The 18489-nt window shown below is 39.8% G+C and overlaps 1 protein-coding gene across 2 annotated transcripts in view; it reads right to left on the reverse strand.

Moving 5' to 3' along the window:
• The window catches only part of RPS6KC1 (ribosomal protein S6 kinase C1), an 85107-nt gene that overhangs the window by 39778 nt on the left and 26840 nt on the right, over positions 1-18489 (reverse strand). For both annotated transcript variants that reach the window (XM_030944683.1, XM_030944684.1), the window contains 2 exons: positions 7963-8081; positions 440-532 (listed from right to left, as the gene is read on the reverse strand). In XM_030944683.1, the coding sequence (XP_030800543.1) occupies positions 440-532; positions 7963-8081 (212 nt within the window). The remainder of the gene's footprint in view (positions 1-439; positions 533-7962; positions 8082-18489) is intronic.

Below are 18489 nucleotides of genomic sequence, written 5' to 3' on the forward strand. Positions count from 1 at the left end.
GGGATTTCAATTCTGAATTCTCAGGGAAGGAGAACAGTCGTGTGCGTCCCCAGCTCCCATTTCAAGTAAGAGTTCAAAAATAAGAATTTCTACCCTTCTATATTTTCAGTATCCACCAGACTGTTCAACTGAAAACACATCAACTTGTCCTTACCCCAGAATGGCAACCATGATTTCATTTTTGAAAAACAGGCCCCATCCTATTGAATGCTACCAAACATGTACCTTATCCTTTAGCTCAAATACATTTTGCATGACCTTACATGAATTGCTTAGATAAAAGCCTTTTTTTCTTCTACTTTTGTTATTTTAAAGTGCAGATGCATTTGAGTCATTTTCCCCTTTTGTTTCATATCCTTAAGATCCCCAGCTTCAAAGACAAAATGTCAGCATGCAGTCGATTTATGACTGAATTCTTGAAGAGACACTGAAGAATTACCTTGTCAATCACCCCAAGGACTCTGAAGGTCTTCAGTTCCTCGGCAGGGCTCCTTAGGTTCCAAGAGGGCCTTGAACTTAGTGATCCTGGAGGCTAATGGAAGATATCAAAGATTACACATCAATCAGGGTGGTACTTGAAGGAAGACTGCCTGCTGAAGCAAATGCCAGGCCGAAGGAAACTAAATTTATCATAAATCAGAGAGACTGAAGATGAAAGGAGAAGTTTTCTGTTTGTCCTTAGTGGGGAAAAAAAAAACAACTTGCAAGTAAATAAAAGTCAAGATAACACTGAAAACAAAAATTTAAAAAAGAAAAAAGCAATGAATTTTTATATTTTCTATGCTTAATGGAACCCAGAAATTGATTACTTAGTTCTTACCACATAATAATAATCAATCAAAGCCTTACAGGTATTCTGGGTACAAAATAATTCAGAGATCACTGAGGAGGAGAAAGCAAATTAGAGGCTTTTTAAGCCTGAAGAACATAAAATATAGAATTATAAATGGGGTTCTCTTGCTCTCTGGTGAGCTGTATGAAATCTTTTTAATAATAAGGTGCACAACAGAAATGATTCCTAAAGCTGCCTTAGAAAAAAGTAACTAGCTATGTATCATTAATCTAGAAATTAACACCACAGCAAGAAAATTGGCAGGTGCTAACTATTCAAGTAGTTAATATGCTAATATAAATAGATATTTGTCCATACTATGTTTTGTAGTTTCTCAGAGCAAATTCAAAGCTTGCATGCCAGAGGGGGAAACAGTATTTCAACTGGAAGTCTTTTGGGACAAAGATCAACATTTTAAGCATCCCATATACCTCTGGCATGTGAACAAATATTTTCAGCAGTTTCTAGTTGCCAACTGAGAGAATTTATTAGATCTTCCTCCAAAAATTCAACATGTAGCTTCTAGTAGAACCACAGACCTGTATCTCTTCCTCACAAATAAGGTAACTTCATTTGCAGAGCTGCTGAATGCCAAACTCCTTTGAAGCCTAACCTGGCCTCCCCAAGTAGATTTCTATCACACAAGGGTGCAAAGGAAGAGGGAGGTCAGCATTCTGAGGCAATATTTAACAGCTATGTCACAAAGGAAAATGCTTGGTAAGCAAATACACAGTGGATTAAATGCTTAAGTATCAGGAAAAATCAAAATTTTTTCCCTTGTGATGAGGAACTCCAAGATCCTGAACTAGGCAGAGCAATTTCCTGCTACCCTATTTTTCCCCCTTCAGGCATCCTTACTGTGCTATCCTCCAAGGCCAAAGCAACTCCTCAAAGCCTTCCCCATTCACTCAACAACATCCTCTCCTTCCAAATTCTTTCTTAAAAATCAGTACTTATTTAAGTACTGATTGCCCACAAAATCCAAAAGAAAGGACCATAAATACATGTTCAAAAAGCCTGGGGAAAAGTGTGCTTTTCTGGGCTCAGTGTTTGGGAGTTTCTTAGTTATCTTCATTTTTTTTGTATGGATCTGATCATTGTTTTGTCACATAAACCCTGCCAAGCAGGAATACCAACAGCAGTTAAGAGAAAACAGCCCAGATTCTACAATCTAAAACTAAAGGCTTTAACAGGAAGAAGAATAAAAAAAAGAAAACTCTACATGAACTTTTTCCTCCAAACCTAATTTCAGTTCCACATTTCAGTGAGCTGTTGAAAGTATTTTGACAGTAGGCAATTTTTCTGCAATAATGAAAAACTTCCTTTGAAACAAAGAGTTGTGCTAACACAGTTTATTCATGACAAGATTTCAAAAGCATTCTAAGGAAGACATTTAAAGGTAGAGAACATTTCCTAATCCTCTAGACTACTATAAAAGATTTTCACTTCTGTCTGCTTGCTATTACATTTTATAACCATTCCTCAATAATCACACTTTTAATATTTTCTCTTGTGAATAACATTTCAACCATGAATTAAGTTCATACATCTCTGCAGAAGTTAATAGTTGTCTAATAATGCTATATAACCAGATTTCTGCACTCATCCTGTCCAAAGAGCCAAAAAGCCCCAGTATATATATTTTAGGTCCTTCTCTAAATGTGACCAGTGGTGGCACAGTCAGTAACAGTGTGTATACACACTGATTTTTATATGTGTGCTCTACAGGCAGTTCTCACCTTACAATCACATCCACAGCTCCCAGCAGGCTCTCCATTTTTATCAGTTTTGCTCTTTACAGTACTTTGGATTCACTGTTTCAAAAGTCTAATAGAAGAGCCCAATGATGGGAAGGCATCACATTCAGTTGTGATGCAGGCTGGAAGCAAACTCCAAATTGCCAGAACAATTCCCAAAACTACAGCAATTAAGCACTCTATGAAACAGCCTGCTCCTCTGAATAGAGTAAAAATCCAAGCTCAGCATCTAGGCAGCAAGAAGAAAAATAACTAAAAACCCTCACTCTCATCAAAAAACAGAGGAACAAAAAAAATACAGGAAGGAGGATAACAAAAAAAAATAAAATGCTTCATTTGCCTTTAGAAATGAGGCAAATATTCAGAACACACTGTTAGGCTACCTCTGCCTGCAGAAGGCCTTCAGCAGCCTGTCCAAATGCTCAGCATGCTGCTCAGGTATCCCAGGACCTTCTCTGATGTAGTCATGCCCTCTCTATTTCCAGACTACACTCTGAGCTGCATAGCTGGATTTATCCAGAGTTAGGACAGGCATCACCAGATCCTCTCCCACCATCACCTTTTACCATGTGTAGATTTCAAGAGGAAAAGGCTAATGGCGATTGTGATGCTCCTGCAAGGACACCCAGCAGCCTGTGGCCACTACTTGCCTTTGGAAAGCTCTGGTTCTGTAAGCTACACAAGGAATATGGCCAGAGCCCTTGCCTCAGCTTTGGCTTCACTGCCAGCAGGGAGAAGAGCAGAGGGAGACAGAGAACTCCACCAGCCAAGTAAGAGAAAGGGCATTTCATGTTAACCTCAGTTAAGGCAAGAGCAGTATGCCTAGCCCAGTGACACAAACACCATCTGATGGGAAATCATAGACTCTCCTGAGTTGGAAGGGACCGACAAGGATCCAGCTCCTGGCCTCACACAGGGAAACCCCAAAAACCACACCATGTGTACATCTCAGGCTGGAGGGCACCCCAGCATCTGTGGTGGGGTTCCTTGCACCCTCTTCTTCCTGGGATACCGTGAAACACAAGGAATGGTGGAGTCCTGGTCTTTCCTTGGTTGCTCAAAGCAATCCACTTGCTCAAGCAGTGATGCCCCTTGCACTAGTCTCTCAAAGCTCTCCCAGCACAACTGCTATTTTCCCTGGATTTCCCTCTAATTAAATATTTGATCTTTATTTTCCCCTCTTCATTCTTTCACCCAGAAAACTCTGCTAATTTAGCTGCTAATGCTGCCACCTTTGACATCAGTCACCACAGATCCTCGGGATAAGAAAAGAGAACTTTCATGTACACCAGTGCAGATCTGCACATCAAAATGCAATCTCCTTTTGCCATTCAGAGGTCTGAGTCTGATATTTCAATATCTGTCTACCTGTAGCATAGCCAGATCTTCACTTGCAGCAAGGAGATGCCTTGTTTTGATGCAGATACACTGGAATCTGCCTCATGATTGTGACAATGCTTCCAGCTCTCCTGGTATGGCAAACATCCTGGCTTCTTCCTTTCTCTGCACCACGAGAAAACCAGGTTGGATTTCTGCATCTGAACCAGACAGAACTACAATGTGCTTCAGAAGGCCCTCGGTGAGCTCCAGCTGGGGAATGCACTTTTCCTGAAGCTGGGACACACCTTGGATGTGATCCTAGAAGTTGAGACTGAATCTCTTATGCTAAATTTATATCTCACAGAACTACAGCAGTGCTTTTTCTTTATACTTCATGTAATTTTCATGCACATTTAATGAGAATTTTAGGAAGATATCTTATGGAAACCACAAAGACTGCTTCTTCTGTTTAGGCATCAGGCTTGCATGTACCTCTTATTACTAAATTGCTTTGAAAAATCAAAAATAATTGACATTATGAAAGACAACAGCTTTCATAATGGTGCAAAAAGAAACAACTCTGAATATACAAAGTTAGGCGTAAGTAAAATCAGAACTAATTTCAAAGAGGGAATAAAAATATGCTTTATAAAAGCTAACAAAGTTAAAACTGCCCCACAGGCTGTACAAGCAGCTGTGCTGGGCTTTGCAGCTGACAGCTATGCAAGACTCCAGCCTTCTGATGGTCAGGCCAGTGGGATTCAGAGGCTGTTGCTGCAGCTCCCACTCAGGCTTGGAAGTGGCTCCCCAGAAACACTACTAATAAAGGGGCAGAGGAGAAAATGCAGCTTGAGATTCTGCAAACTGACCCAGTGCTGCTCTTACACAGCGCTCTGCAGCACTTGTCCCAGAGACAGCCCTTGAGGCTGCTGTGCTGCACCAAAGGAAGAAGAAGAGGACAGCATTTGCTGCAGGTTGTTTTCCCAGAAGGTTCACGTGCCTGTTTAAAAGCTCCAGAAGCTGTCTCCACATCTACTCTTATGGGTAACAGCAAGGCTTTTCTCAGTGTTTACAAGACACTCAGATGAGTTCCCAGCTCAAGGGCACAGCTGAGTCAGTTCCCTATGTTTCTTTTAAGCCCTCTACCCAAAACCTTCCTTTAACAATGCCAAGGATTCTCCAAATACCATCTTCCTGTGCTCCTCTCTTGACCACTTGAACTTGCAAGCAGCAGGGTGGTTGCTAAGGATGCTATCCTTGAGAGCTACACTGCTGAAAAATAACAAAGTAGTTGTTCTTAGTTTGGTTTCCATGACATCAAAGACAATTTTGCTTCTCAGCTCACAAATACCAGACTTGTGCCTCTATAGGGAAATCTGGTTTTGGAAGAGGCAAGGGCCTGACATTTCCCGCTACGAAAGAATGGCTCACTTCCTCCTTGCCTGGGCCCCTAGAGAACAGCCAGGCTCTGTGCTTCACCTTCACCTGGTGTTAAGATGGCAAAGGGCACATTTGGTGGGCACAGTCTTTTGAGACTGCTGCAGGTGGCTCAGCACATGGCTGGCATCCCAGGCCCTTGGGAGATCTGACAGGCTGAGAAATGCAGGACAATAACTGAACCTGCGCTTCTGAGCTTACCCCTTCCCTTGCTGGACAGTTCTCTGGCCTGGTGGAGGAGAAGGACGTAAAATTTCATGTGTAAGAAGGACAGGTCAGTCTAGTTCTGATGCCCATGACTGCTCCTTTTAAGGGCACCACAGGAAACACAAAGCCACCTCCAGCAGACAGGGGTGACAAAGCAGTTCTGCCCTGTGACACCAGGTCATGAACAAGAGCACTTTGCCTTAAATGCCCACACCCACTTACTAGCCAGACCTCTTCCTCCAAGCTGCAAATGCCCATGACATTCCCTGCAGTGAACCATGCTTTCCATAACAAAACTGCACTCTGCCACTCCTAACAGGGGCCCAGGTACTGCACTAACCGTGCCCATCATGCACTTGATGTCTAGGAGAAGGACACAAAGTATCTGCAAGTTGCCACTGGTATCTCCCAAGAATCACCCTGTCTATAGATGGAGGTTCTTCCAGTGCACTTATCACTGTCCATATGGAGTGAAATAATTCATGCAAACTCCAATATAAACTATCTTGGTAAGTAAAACTAATAAGCAGTAACTAAAGTGCAAGAATTCAGGCCTGCTCAGCAACCAACACGTGGGAACAGTCACATTCCTCATCTTCCTTAAGACATTAAGCAAAAGCACAGAGTATGCCAGTTCTTTGTGGTCCCTACCACTACCCTCACAATAATTTTGGGAGTTAAGTCCTTTTCCCAGGTAACTTTCAGCTATGAACAAGAGACAAGCTGTTCCTCACCACAACTATCATGACCCATAAGTATGATCTGCCCTCGATATCAGCAAGTTCCAAAATTCTAAGATAAAAGTAAAATTCATGCATTATGAAGAGCAGCAAATAAAGGACATTAAAATACATGTACAAACTTAGGAAAAAAACAAGGCTAAATCATGGCTGCATGGCCTTTTTTTGTAAACAGGGGAATCAGCCAGGTGCAACACTTTGTACAAAACAAGATTTGCCATGATTGTCAGTTTTGAGTCTCAACACAGGAGAATGGTTTTTTATTCTGTCTGCTTTTTTTTTTTCTTGTCTTATCCCAATTAAATCCGCTTTTCTTTGGATCTGCAAAGAAGGCATGTGTCTTATTCAGTACAGCATAAAAGAAGAAATACTTTACCTCTCAAGCTCACACAGAAAAATGCAACCTATTTCTTCCTCCTTCCCAACCACAGTTAGTTTTTAAACTTATAAAAAGGCAAAAATAGGTTGTTCGTGGATTTTTTTCTCTTGTTCTCCAGTTTCCAAACACACTGAGGATTCCATTCAATATAGCTTCTTCCCCATTTTCAGGGGTGTTTGACCCAAAGAAAGAATACCTAGTAGGAGTTCGTATCTGTCCAAAATATTAAATTGTTCAAAGTGCAGTTCATAGCAACAGCAAGACTCCAAGCCTCACAAAATATATCCCATTTGGAACATCCTCAAAATTGTACTTGTGGGCTCTCAACATGAAATAATCTACCCTTAAAAATCAGTGTCTTTGCTTTTTAAATTTACTTATTAGATAGACAGCTTTTAGAAGGCTTCCAATTTTTGCAGCAGTTGTCTCCTTAAAGCATTTTTAGATCTGTGCAAAGTAAGAAGCAATAATCTTCTATCTCTTTTGTTATCCCTTGATATTAGAGAGTCAGGAAGTTTGCAGCTTTTATACTTACTGCAGTAGGGCAGTCACTGACAATAATACAGTTTAACATGACTGCAGTAAAAGTCTAAACTAGAAACAGATAAATCCTAAAGGAACTGTTTAAGGAAGAGCAAGCTAGATATTTATCGAGGGTGTCTTAGAACAAGCTTTGTTTGTCTTTTGTACAAGCACAGATAAAGGTGTTCTGCTCAAGAAAGTGGAAATTAGCACAGAAACTTCTCAAAAGTCAAAAAGGAACTGATTCCACAAGCATATCCAAGAGAGACATTTGAAAGGATCAGGAAGAACCTTTGCTCTGTTAAGGACTTGTTCTGCGGAAAATTAATGTGATCCCCTCTACCCCGTGCTTGACTCAGTTGTGATGATTCACTATGTGGTAGGCTAAAGAAACCAACAGGCTTCTCACTCCCTACAGGACCAACCAACATTCTCATGGAAAAGTCAAATGAAATGTTACACTCTAGAGTGGCTTTTTCCTTTACCTTTAGATTCTTCAGCATGATGAAAAATGTCTACATCATCAACCACGAGCAGTAGGAAAGCACATGAAAAGCAGTCCTGTGTTAAACCAAGCACTCCTCGTAAAATTATGGAGAATCAGAAAGAATGGCAACTTAACAGAAAGACAACATCAAAATACTCCTCCAGCCTCCCAAAAGAGAAATTCTAGACAGCTTTTCAACCTTAAGCTAGAATATGCTTTGCTACTTAATTATACCAAATTCTGAAAAAAATTAATTCAGAAAAAAATTAATTAAAGCCTACCACAGAAACAGATGCATCTTCAGAGGTTTTATGGTAGAGACTGGAAATTTTTTCAGCACGCATAAGGTATTCTGCAGTCTTCCTTTTCACTGCTTCTCGACGAGTTGGACTTGATTCACCTCAATGGAGAAAAAAAAAAAGTTATGTTTTCTATAAAGAGAGAGGTACTAAGTAATCAAAGCACATGACTGCTTTGATTCTACCTTTTTGATTTCCTTTAGGTTATTCATAATCAAACCTAAAGATATGCATCTTCTAAAAATCCAGTACTATGATCTCAGAGTTCTACAAAAATAACAAACTAAGCCTTGCTATAAAATAAAATAAAATAAAAAATAAAAAGGTAAATAAAAAGCCTTTCTAATATTTCTGTGATTTGGTATATGTTCCTATGGTAACATAGGTAAGAACTGAAATAAACCTCTGATCCAAACCCTGCATTCCAAAAAGCAAAATCAATTAGGAAAGTCAGAATAAGATGATTACAACAAAACAACAAACTTATTTTTTCCTCAGGCTATCACCCTGTTCTTCTAAAGTTGTTCTAAGCCTTCTGATGTTTACATTTTTGTAATGGAGTTTCTCACACACTTTTCATGTAAATAATAATTATTTTGCATTACTTTCTAGAAGAGGAGAGAATTAATAGACTGTTAGTTTGACCAGTGTGGTTGGAGAAGTAGCAATTTCATCCTCCAATCCATAGTTACTTTTAGAATTCTATAAATATCGAAGTCCAAAAATAAACATGCTTTTTTGCCTTGGACATCTCAGCATGTGAGTGTCGTTTATTTCATGTCATATTGCGACATCAGGTGTCCAGTATGGACTCTCCTAACTGTACATGAAGTCTAGAAATGCTATTGAAAGCAAGAAGGCAACTGAGGAGAGGCACCAAGAACTCCTACTCAGAGCTTTTCTCTGCTAGACGTTCCTTGCCTCTAGTCTTGGGGTAACATGGGAAGAAAGCAATAAGCACTTGCACCAACTACTTCACTTTCCAAATGGCTAAACAACCATTGTATTATTTCTGATCTAGCCAAACTCTTGTGAGAACCACAGGGCACGACACAAACACTGAATTCACTCTGAAGCTTTCAGTTTGGTTTAGGCATTCACATCCTGAGCGATGTATTGCTGTAACAAACTCAACCTGTGATGGCAACACCCAACCAACCTCAACCACCCAACAAAGATAAGAGACTGTGAGACACAAATGTTATAACAGAGAAATGAGATTATTATGAAAAAAGACAGGGACAACTATCCCAGGAGAAGACTGAAGGACAGCAGAGACTTGATATGGCCCTGACAGTCTCTCCCAGCCCTGAGGCCATCCAAGAATAGCAGAAACAAAGCCTTGACTGTGGCAGGCTCTGCACTGCCAGGTGCAAGCCAGCACCTCTCAAACCGATGCTCAAACAGGGCAAGGAACTGCAAGGATATCTGCCCAACAGCTACTCCACATGAAAGACAAGGCAAGGAACAGGAGAGGCAATAAATTAAACACACAAATACACAAACCCCAACCAACGGCAGATAAGAGATATTAACAAAGACTGGAGCTCGTAAGACACTGATCACCGGGCCATGAAAGGAACCGAGTGTAACCTTGAAGGAGTTCAACCAGAAACTTTGTAACTGATAAGAAAAAAAACAGGATTATTGTGGGTTATCAAGAATGAGTCTCATAAAAAAGGGCAAGCTTATTATGGAACTTCTGATAGAGAACTTACTGTGTGAATGCTTGCATTCAGAAATTACTGCGGGAGGTTTTCAGGCGGCAATTGTGGCAATGTGTAAGTCATTGTGAGATTTTCAAGGACAGAATTAAAGGCAGGGGTCAAGGTGGATTGTTTTAAAATAGAGACTCCCATTCCTCTCATATCACAACTAGAGACTACCCAAACACACAGAACCATCACACCCAGACTCCATCAAGAGTTAGCAGAAGAGACTTTGGGTACTCCAAGCTCTGGGATAAGTGATCTCTTGTAAATTTTATTATCCACCTCAAGGAAGGAGGAAAAAGTGATTGCCCCCTCCTTGAATATAGACACAAGACTGCTCTGCACAAACCTTTGTCTACATTTCATTTGAGACAGACAGAAATTCAGTGCACTTTCCGCATACCAAATTATAGGTATTTATCAATATCTCAATAATTTCTCTCATTCTAAAGACCTAGGGAAATCTTGGTAAAAAGTTCCCTTCATAAGACTGCCAGTCTTATTCCCACCCAGGATTAAAAAAAAAAATAGCATCACTCAACTCTTTGAAGTTGAAGTTGGCATTATCAAAAGAGAGTAGATACACAGTATTTTTTTCAATAAGCCTGTGTTGCAATTTCCTAAAACAGGACTAACTCTGGCTTTCATCTCTGCAGGTAGTGTGAAAGCACCATGAAACTTCTTCATGCTGATGCACTGGTGAGCACCCACGTTCTCTCAGACACACCAAGTGGCAGCTGCTCGGGGAAAGCAAGACATCTGCACAGCAACAATAAACTCTGCAGCCAGCATTTCCTTCAAGCTGCTAGAAAACTGCTAGGTCAGTGTCTAAGGCTATCATAAAAGTCAAGCTTACTGCTTAATTGTTAGTTATGTGTATTTAGTTCGGATGTTTCTTGCTTTTTTCCAATGCTTCAGTAATTTTACAGTAATTAAGGCAAACCAGCTAGGATGTCCCCTCAGAGCTGTCTTTGTTCTCCCTACTTTCACAAGACATTAATTTCAGTTTTCCTTCTACTTTTCCTTCCCAAGTAATTTGTTGAATAACCTTTGCAAGCTGTTCCTCTCATTAAAATCTTCAGCCATAACAAAGGGTGTGAATTCAAAAAATAACATTTATTCAACAAGTTCTCACATTGTATTTGTGGATAAGATCATTAACAGTTCAGTCTCTGAACACTTTAACAGGTGGATGATTGAGAACTAGGTTTATGGAAATAGGATTTTGGCTTTTTAATTTTTTGCATTAGTTTAACCAAGAAAATGTAACAAACTACATTGCAATACAAATTCCCATTTAAACAGCCAATATCTCACAAAAATCTGTAAATAAATACAGGATATAAATTTAATAAACAAATAAATGCTACTTAAAAAGCCTCAAACACAGAGAGTAACAATAAAGACCCCATTAAGCTAAAAATAATCTTTAGCATTTATGCCAAATTCGAGGTCATAGAACTGTTCACTTAAAACCAAATAAATCACTAAAACACAGTACTAGAACAAATCCTTATATCTGACAGATGTCAAAGCTGTGATTCAGACTCCATGGGTTTTTTTAAATGTAATGTTACATTCTGCCATGAAATATTGGTTTTAGTTAAGCAAAATGTATTTTCAAAAGCATAATTTTATAATAAATTAGGAATAATCATTTATTCCTAGTTAAGAACTTTTGATTTAAATATTGTGTGAGCATATTGAGCTCCTATTTCCATTCTGTGGTTAGCTCACAATAATCTAAAGAGGTATCTCTCTAATTACAATTTAAACTTGAAAGGCATTTTTCTTAAAATGCCAGCAAACAGGAAATGTTTAAACTGTGTCAAAGCCTTTGATGAATCTTTACAACTGCTCATAAAAGCTCATCCTGCTTAAAATAATATTGATTTTTCATTTATTTTCCTAGATACTAGAAGATTTATGTTTCATCTGATCAGGATCAAAGCTTCTCCCCCCTCCTGATCACTGGGATTAAATCAGCAATGTCATTCTACACTTTTAAAAACTACACTGCTAAAGCAAGGTATAAAAGTGCAGCAAGGCTGATCATAGGAACCTTAGAATAAAAACCCCTCAAGATTCCCCATTTCTCTCTCTCTGCTTTTGGTACAGAGCAGCTGTGCCTCACACAGATTCACATGAATGAAAATATTAAGGCGAGAAACCACCCACTTAGTTTATTTTCCATATGACTTTCCTGTAATTATTTTGTAAACTGTTCACACAACAATATATAAAAACATCTGCAAAAACAGGTAATTAATGTGTCAAGCCAAACTAATGCATTTTTTATGGTGTCCATGCTTCGTCAACTGTAATTATAACTCTTTTTAAGCAAATGATGATGTGTTTGTTGCAATGTGCAAGTGGTTATTTTAGATGCTCTGTTTACTATTACTGCAAACAGAATATAAAAACTCTACAGCTACTTTGTTGCACATATAAGCCTTCATCCACACACACAAGCACAAGCAGGCTGCTCCCTCATTTTCCAAAGGCTTTGCCTATTACAAAGAAGTAAAAATATCCTAAAATGAAAATTGGCTTTGGAAAGGCTGACCAGGCTACCTGCTGACCAAAGTAACAGTAAGCCAGGACATTAGGACAGCAGCCAATGATTTAAAATTTGTTCTTTAATTTATATTTCTAAAGACAGCTCAGCTACAATATATTTACAAACATAGATATTCCTAACAACATTCAAATGATTTTGAAGGTTTGATAGAAGAAAACCACAAATATCAGAATAATTGTGCCATTGAGTTCTTCTGTGACTTGTCTGATTGTCTGCCCATAGTGCACTGATTTGAATGAAAAACACAAAGAAGCAGCACTTCCACAATGTACAGCAGAGGCATCTGGAAAACTAGCAGTATTTTCGTTTGTCTTCTGCTCAGAGTCTTCACTCACACTTCATAGTACCTCAGAAGAAGACACAGCTTGGAGAGATCAGCTAACTCAATGCTGAAGTATTCAGCTCAGTTAACTGCTTATTCTCACATCAAATCTTCTGTAATTCTATCATATAGTAAAATTGCCAATGCTTAGGTAGTAACAGCAAAAAGCTATTGAAAGGGGGCCATATTCAATAAACTTAGACAAATAAAAAAAAATGGGTCAGTAAAGACCGTGGACAAAAATCTGCCCTTTTCCTCAAATAATATGGGATACTACAAAGAGAACACATCTCAGATGCATAGAAGTGCTGTCAAACTTGCTCTGGTGTGTAACTATTCTCCTCCAAGGATCCAGGATGAAGTCATGGTGAAGATCTGTTTCTCTCTGGCTGATAAAGACAGATCTAGTTGCCACTCACTACTAACATATACAAAAAAAAAAAAATCAGTAAGCCATAATATGTAGCACCAACCCAAGAATTCCAGATATCCCTTCCTTTCTTTGTGCCTGACCAGTTCCAAATCCTCCCCCTTAAAGTGTTAAGAGGTTTTCCTCAGCAAGACTTAATCTGTCAGGGCAACATAGGTGCTCTCCCTGCTTGAGTAGGTGGGTGACCAGGACAGGAATATTTTCACAGAAAAAGTAAGGCCATAAAGTTAATATTACTTGTCCCAATCCTCTGTGACTTCCTCTTCCTGCTTTTCTCTCAGACTTACTAAAAATATATGTGGGTTGCCTTCCTTTAAAGAAGATATCAGAAGAGATTTGCTCCAGGAAGGAATATCCTCTTGCAGAACAAGCTACAAGGAACTGGTACAGGACTGCCTGTTGTGCCAGCCCCAAACTCCACGTTCTTAACAATTTAAACAGTAAAACTTTCTCTAAATACTGAAATCTTCAATGAAACATTTATAATTGCCAAATCTAACAGCTATAATACCATTTTTTATTTTTAAAAGTTTCTTTATCTTCTTCACAGTCTTCCTGCACATATCACCCAGCTGGATTGCTGAATTTTTCAAAGAATTGCTCTCTATAAAAATGCAAGGGAGTAAGCCTTAAAAGATTTATTTCTTCTCACAATGAAAAGAGGTTTAGCAGCACCTTCCTTATTAGTGGGTAGCCCAGCTGTTATTTTTGCCTAATTGGTTCAAGAGGACCTCTGTTCTTCTTAGGGCAAACACTTCTTACATCATGTGAAGCAGACTCCTTTGTCCATATTAGCCAAACAAAAGCTCAGGCACACCGTAAGAGACAATGCGACTCATAATCCAGCACGGGTTTGTGATGACTTTGGACACTGTTTTATAACCCCAAAATTTATTTCAGGAAGGGGAAAAGCTGCTGATTTTGGAACGAGTCTCCACCAACTTTCACAGGAGGGTGGGTAACCTTTAATTCTCAAACAATTACTTAAGTGAAATGTGGCAGGTGCTGGGGTAGACAGATACTGCAGCATCAAGGAAAGAGCTACAGATTTGAGCAGCAGGTGGGGCTTGGAATTGTGAAATAAGACCACTACCTCATCAGCTCTAGTATGCTTTACATTATATTAACAGCGAGTTACTTTGAGGTGCTGATCAAATTCTGCAGCTGAAAAAAACCCTGTAAATATTAAATAATAAGACAAAGGTTAAACCCCATTATGATAAAACAGCTTGAAGTGATCTTTTTTCCTTCTTTTTATTTTTTCTTAACATTTTGAGAGAGCCGAAATTTATTAAGATGCAACACATTTATCAGAACCATTCTTTCTTGCTTTTCTGAAGATTCAGGACAGTACTGCACTCTATCAACCAAGAAGAAAAGCCGCTTAAAAGTTAAACCTTTAACACTAAAGCACAAATTTGTGACAGTGAGTGAATGCCTACAAATTCTTCTTCCAACTTTCCAGTGTGCTGGTAACTATTATGTCCATATGTTACTTACATCATCTTCACTGCAGGTTGCCTGAGACCCTTAGAGATCTATATTTCCTATGAAGTTGCCAGTTCTGCATCCTGTAGATAACCTATGGCTACACACCTGTCATGTAAATGTCTAGGTAAACATCTCCCTGGGAGAAAAAAAAAATTGTTGGTACATTTGCCGAAGATTACACAGAAGAATGGTGTGGGTGAAATGTGTTTGAGTGACCAGTAAAGAAGGAGTCAGTAACACTGAAGACAAGAAATGTAACTTGCCAGAAATATTAACCAACAAACATCTGCTTCTAGATAAACTCTCATGTTAAATCCACAAGGTGGTGGTAGCTTTTCATGTACCTGGGAAAAATAAAATGAATGGTCACAGCACCCAGCATTTCAGGGAGGAAAATCTTAACTTCCCATCTATCAGCTAATAGTTGTCTTAACTGTAGGGCATTTCACCCAAATAAGACTTAATATGACAAATATTCTTGAATGTTCTGTAGAACTACACTATAAGCGTTTCAAGACAGAAGAACAAGCAGTGACATTCTAGCACAGAGGAGGAAACAAAATGGTGACAGCAGCAGCAAGTCCTCCAACACAAGCACCAACTGGAACAGGGGAAGAGCACTGACAGTCAGAGCAAGGAAAGATGTTATCCGGGCCACCATCACAAGAGAGAGGAAATTTCCAGCTTCTCTGCACTTCTTGACTAAAAGGACAAGTTCAAATTAGAATTAGCATCCACAAACATCCCTTGCTTCAGAGCAGAGGGAATCCAGTTACACAGACACCTACCCCTTCAAGTAAGAACAGTTTACTGCAGGGAAAAAAAAAGAAAAAAGCAGATTAAAAAAACCCAATTATGAGATTCATAAATCCTGACAGTCTAATACTACTCATATTTATGTATTAAATGCAACTCATATGTACTTTTACATACTGCTATGGGAAATGGTATTTTTCCCTGAGCATTCACAAAAATCTCTAAAACAGAAGAGCCAGCAGCAGGCCTTGCAGAGATCAAATCCATACTAGCCCTAGACAGCTCTGAAGCTAAGGAGGCTATTTTAAGATACTGGAAGAGTTAAGAAGGAAAGAGGACAGGAAAAGAGCAAAGGAGGATGTGAAAAGAGAGCAGCTGTATATGCAAGAACTGTTTGGGAGAGAATCAGAGCACTGATTATCATGCAGCATCATGCCCTTAAACCTATCTATGCAATTTTTCTATTCCAGTAATTTGCCTCAATTCACCTACAGTGCCTAAGGCATTGAATTCTGCAGCCAGAGACTTCAAATTTCTCACCTGCGGACAGCAGCAGCACTGTAACCTAATCAGTCTGCCCTGTCTACCCTGCATGCTGCAAGAACTGTGGCAGCCCTACTGGCTCTTCTGATGGGAGGCAGAAACCCCACACAGCTACAGTCAAAAAAGATTCCTGCACTTTGCAGCTAAGTGTTGTGGCTAACAACAGCTGAGATAAAAGGCAGTGCAGGCTGGAAGAGATGTCTCTCAAAGAGGCCAGGCACAGGCAGCAGCCTGGCAAGGAACTGCTATGAGGGAAGACTCAAATCGTGGAAAGGTCAGAACAGCACCAAGTCAATGGAGCTAGCTGTGTCCCAAGAGGGAAGGAAAATGAGATTTCTAAGGCTCACCTGGTCACGTATTTATTAATTCTTTAGCAGTCACCTGCATTCAGAGTCATCTCTGCATCACACCCTACACACTGGCTTGCAGGTATTGCTACAATTCACTTTTACATGTATTGCAAGGTTCTAAGCTCTCTGCAGCATGAACTAAACCTCACACCTTTATCAGCCTCCTGCTGCAGACAAGTCCTGCAGTTTAAATGGAACTCTGCCTTAAGTGCTCCTTTACATAGCCAAATCTGGCTGTATTTATACAGTAACCAGTTTCTGGCATTAACTATACACATTAACCACACTTTGCTGGCACATGCTGTATTTTACTGCTTTGCCACAATGAGGTGTCTAAACGCAGCACTTCCACATAGGGAATGACATCACTCAGGGTAGTCCATCCAATACCTGCTGCACAGTGAAGGATCTACAGCACTGATCTGCTCTGAAGCTCTGTATGGTCTGCAACGGGCTTGGAGACAACACCTTCCAATTATGAACAGTTCATAGTCCATATCAGCACGTGTTTCAGCATCACTGGCAGCACGGTGAGATGTGACTTTTTTTTTTAACCAATCACAGTATTTCCAACATCCATTCTTAATCCAGCTGCTTATCAACAGACAAGTCCTGTCACACAGTTTTCTCCTGAAGCAGCAGCTGTAATTTCAAGGTTATACGAAGCACTAGAAGGGAGGGAGCACTTTGTATCATTGGTCAGAAAGCTCAGCCCAAGCAGTTCTACAGCAAACAGGCTGAGTGATAATACACCATAGGAACACAGAAACCTAAGGTCAGGGCAGGGGGAATGACACTTGCATCAGTCATCCCATCACCAACCTTCCCTGTGGAGTTCAGCACAACTCTGAGGGTTTCCCTGCAGACATCAGCTCACACCCCAATTCACCTTCTCAGAAAACAGGTCTGTTGTTTCCTTAAAGACACTGCCACAACCAGACACATCTCCTGGATAGCTCAGAAACTGTTAACATCAATGAGGAACACTACTCAGAGGCCTTCACAAGTGAAAGGAATTTAAAATAGCTACTGTGTGGTAACAGAAGTTGTCTTCACAAGTGCCATTCAACAAACAAGCAAAGGAAGCCAGAAATGCGCTGGTGGAACGCCATGGCTGTTTCCCTTTTCATAAAGTACTGTCTTCTTGGCATTCTGTCAAGCATGCTCCTGTTTGCGTCCCTGGCTCCATCACAAGTTCAAATCATAGCCCATCATAATCCCAGTAATTAGACACAAGTTGGTTTGTTTTCAGTATATCCAAAAATATCGTCTAGTTGTCCAAAGTATTCCCAGCATTTCATTGTATATGCATTTCTGGGTTAAAAGTCAAAGTCATTTTAGCAAGGTTCCAGTAATTTGTGTAATTTTTGTTCCAGCTCTGTTTACTGGATAAACATTAAAATAGCATGGAGCAGTGCAAAACTGACATTCACAGCCTGCTTTCAAAGACACCAGCAGCTTATTCAGAACTTGTGGATCCCTAACACAAAACAGAGATACCTGGAAAACAGCTTGCGGCTGCTGACACTCCAGAGGCATCACATACTTCATGCAACAAGGTTCATGCTGCCTAAACTAAATCAATATTCATTCTGCCCAGCCACAGCTGCTACACATGTGAAAATAAACATCCCAAAACTCCGACAGAGTAAACGGGTCGTCTCCCTTCAGATGTTAATGTGCAACATGGACAGACCAGCAATGAACACATTTGGTTTCTAAAACACATGGAAGAGATCCTGTACTTTTCTACATGAATTAGGTTGGCCATGTTGTGCAGCATTCTTGCTTCTTCACATACCTGAAGTTATTGAAACACAGCAATAAGCAGTAGTGTTAACTCTGTGTATCACACACCTCAGACTCAGATCCATAATGGATATAACTAAAGAAAGGCTGCTGTTGTAAAAAGAGGAGCAGTTTATACAAACAGGACTCCCTTCTTTATTACCAAAAAAACTCTCCATAATTTCAGCCTTGTGATCTGCTTCTTCCTAACATAAACTGTGCCCTATACCAAAGTCAGGGAATGCACTACTTTGCATAAAACAGAGTTAACTTCCAGCTGGAAGTTGGTGGCTTGCTATTGATTAATGCATTTTTTTCCATCTCTAGGCCTGAAGCAATGCACTGACCTCAAAGTGCTCTGACATGCTAACAAAACAAAGGAACAGCAATAATTGTGAGCCAAAGTTTCTATCTGTTAGCATACTCAGTATGCTTAAAAAGGCAGAAAACCTTGAATTCTAGAAGGTTTCAGCTCCTAGAGAATTGCTGAACCATTCTACACAACCTGTCTTCCAAAAGCTTCCAAACCCTGCATG

This window comes from Camarhynchus parvulus, chromosome 3 (assembly GCF_901933205.1).
Source record: "Camarhynchus parvulus chromosome 3, STF_HiC, whole genome shotgun sequence".
NCBI lineage: Eukaryota > Metazoa > Chordata > Aves > Passeriformes > Thraupidae > Camarhynchus > Camarhynchus parvulus.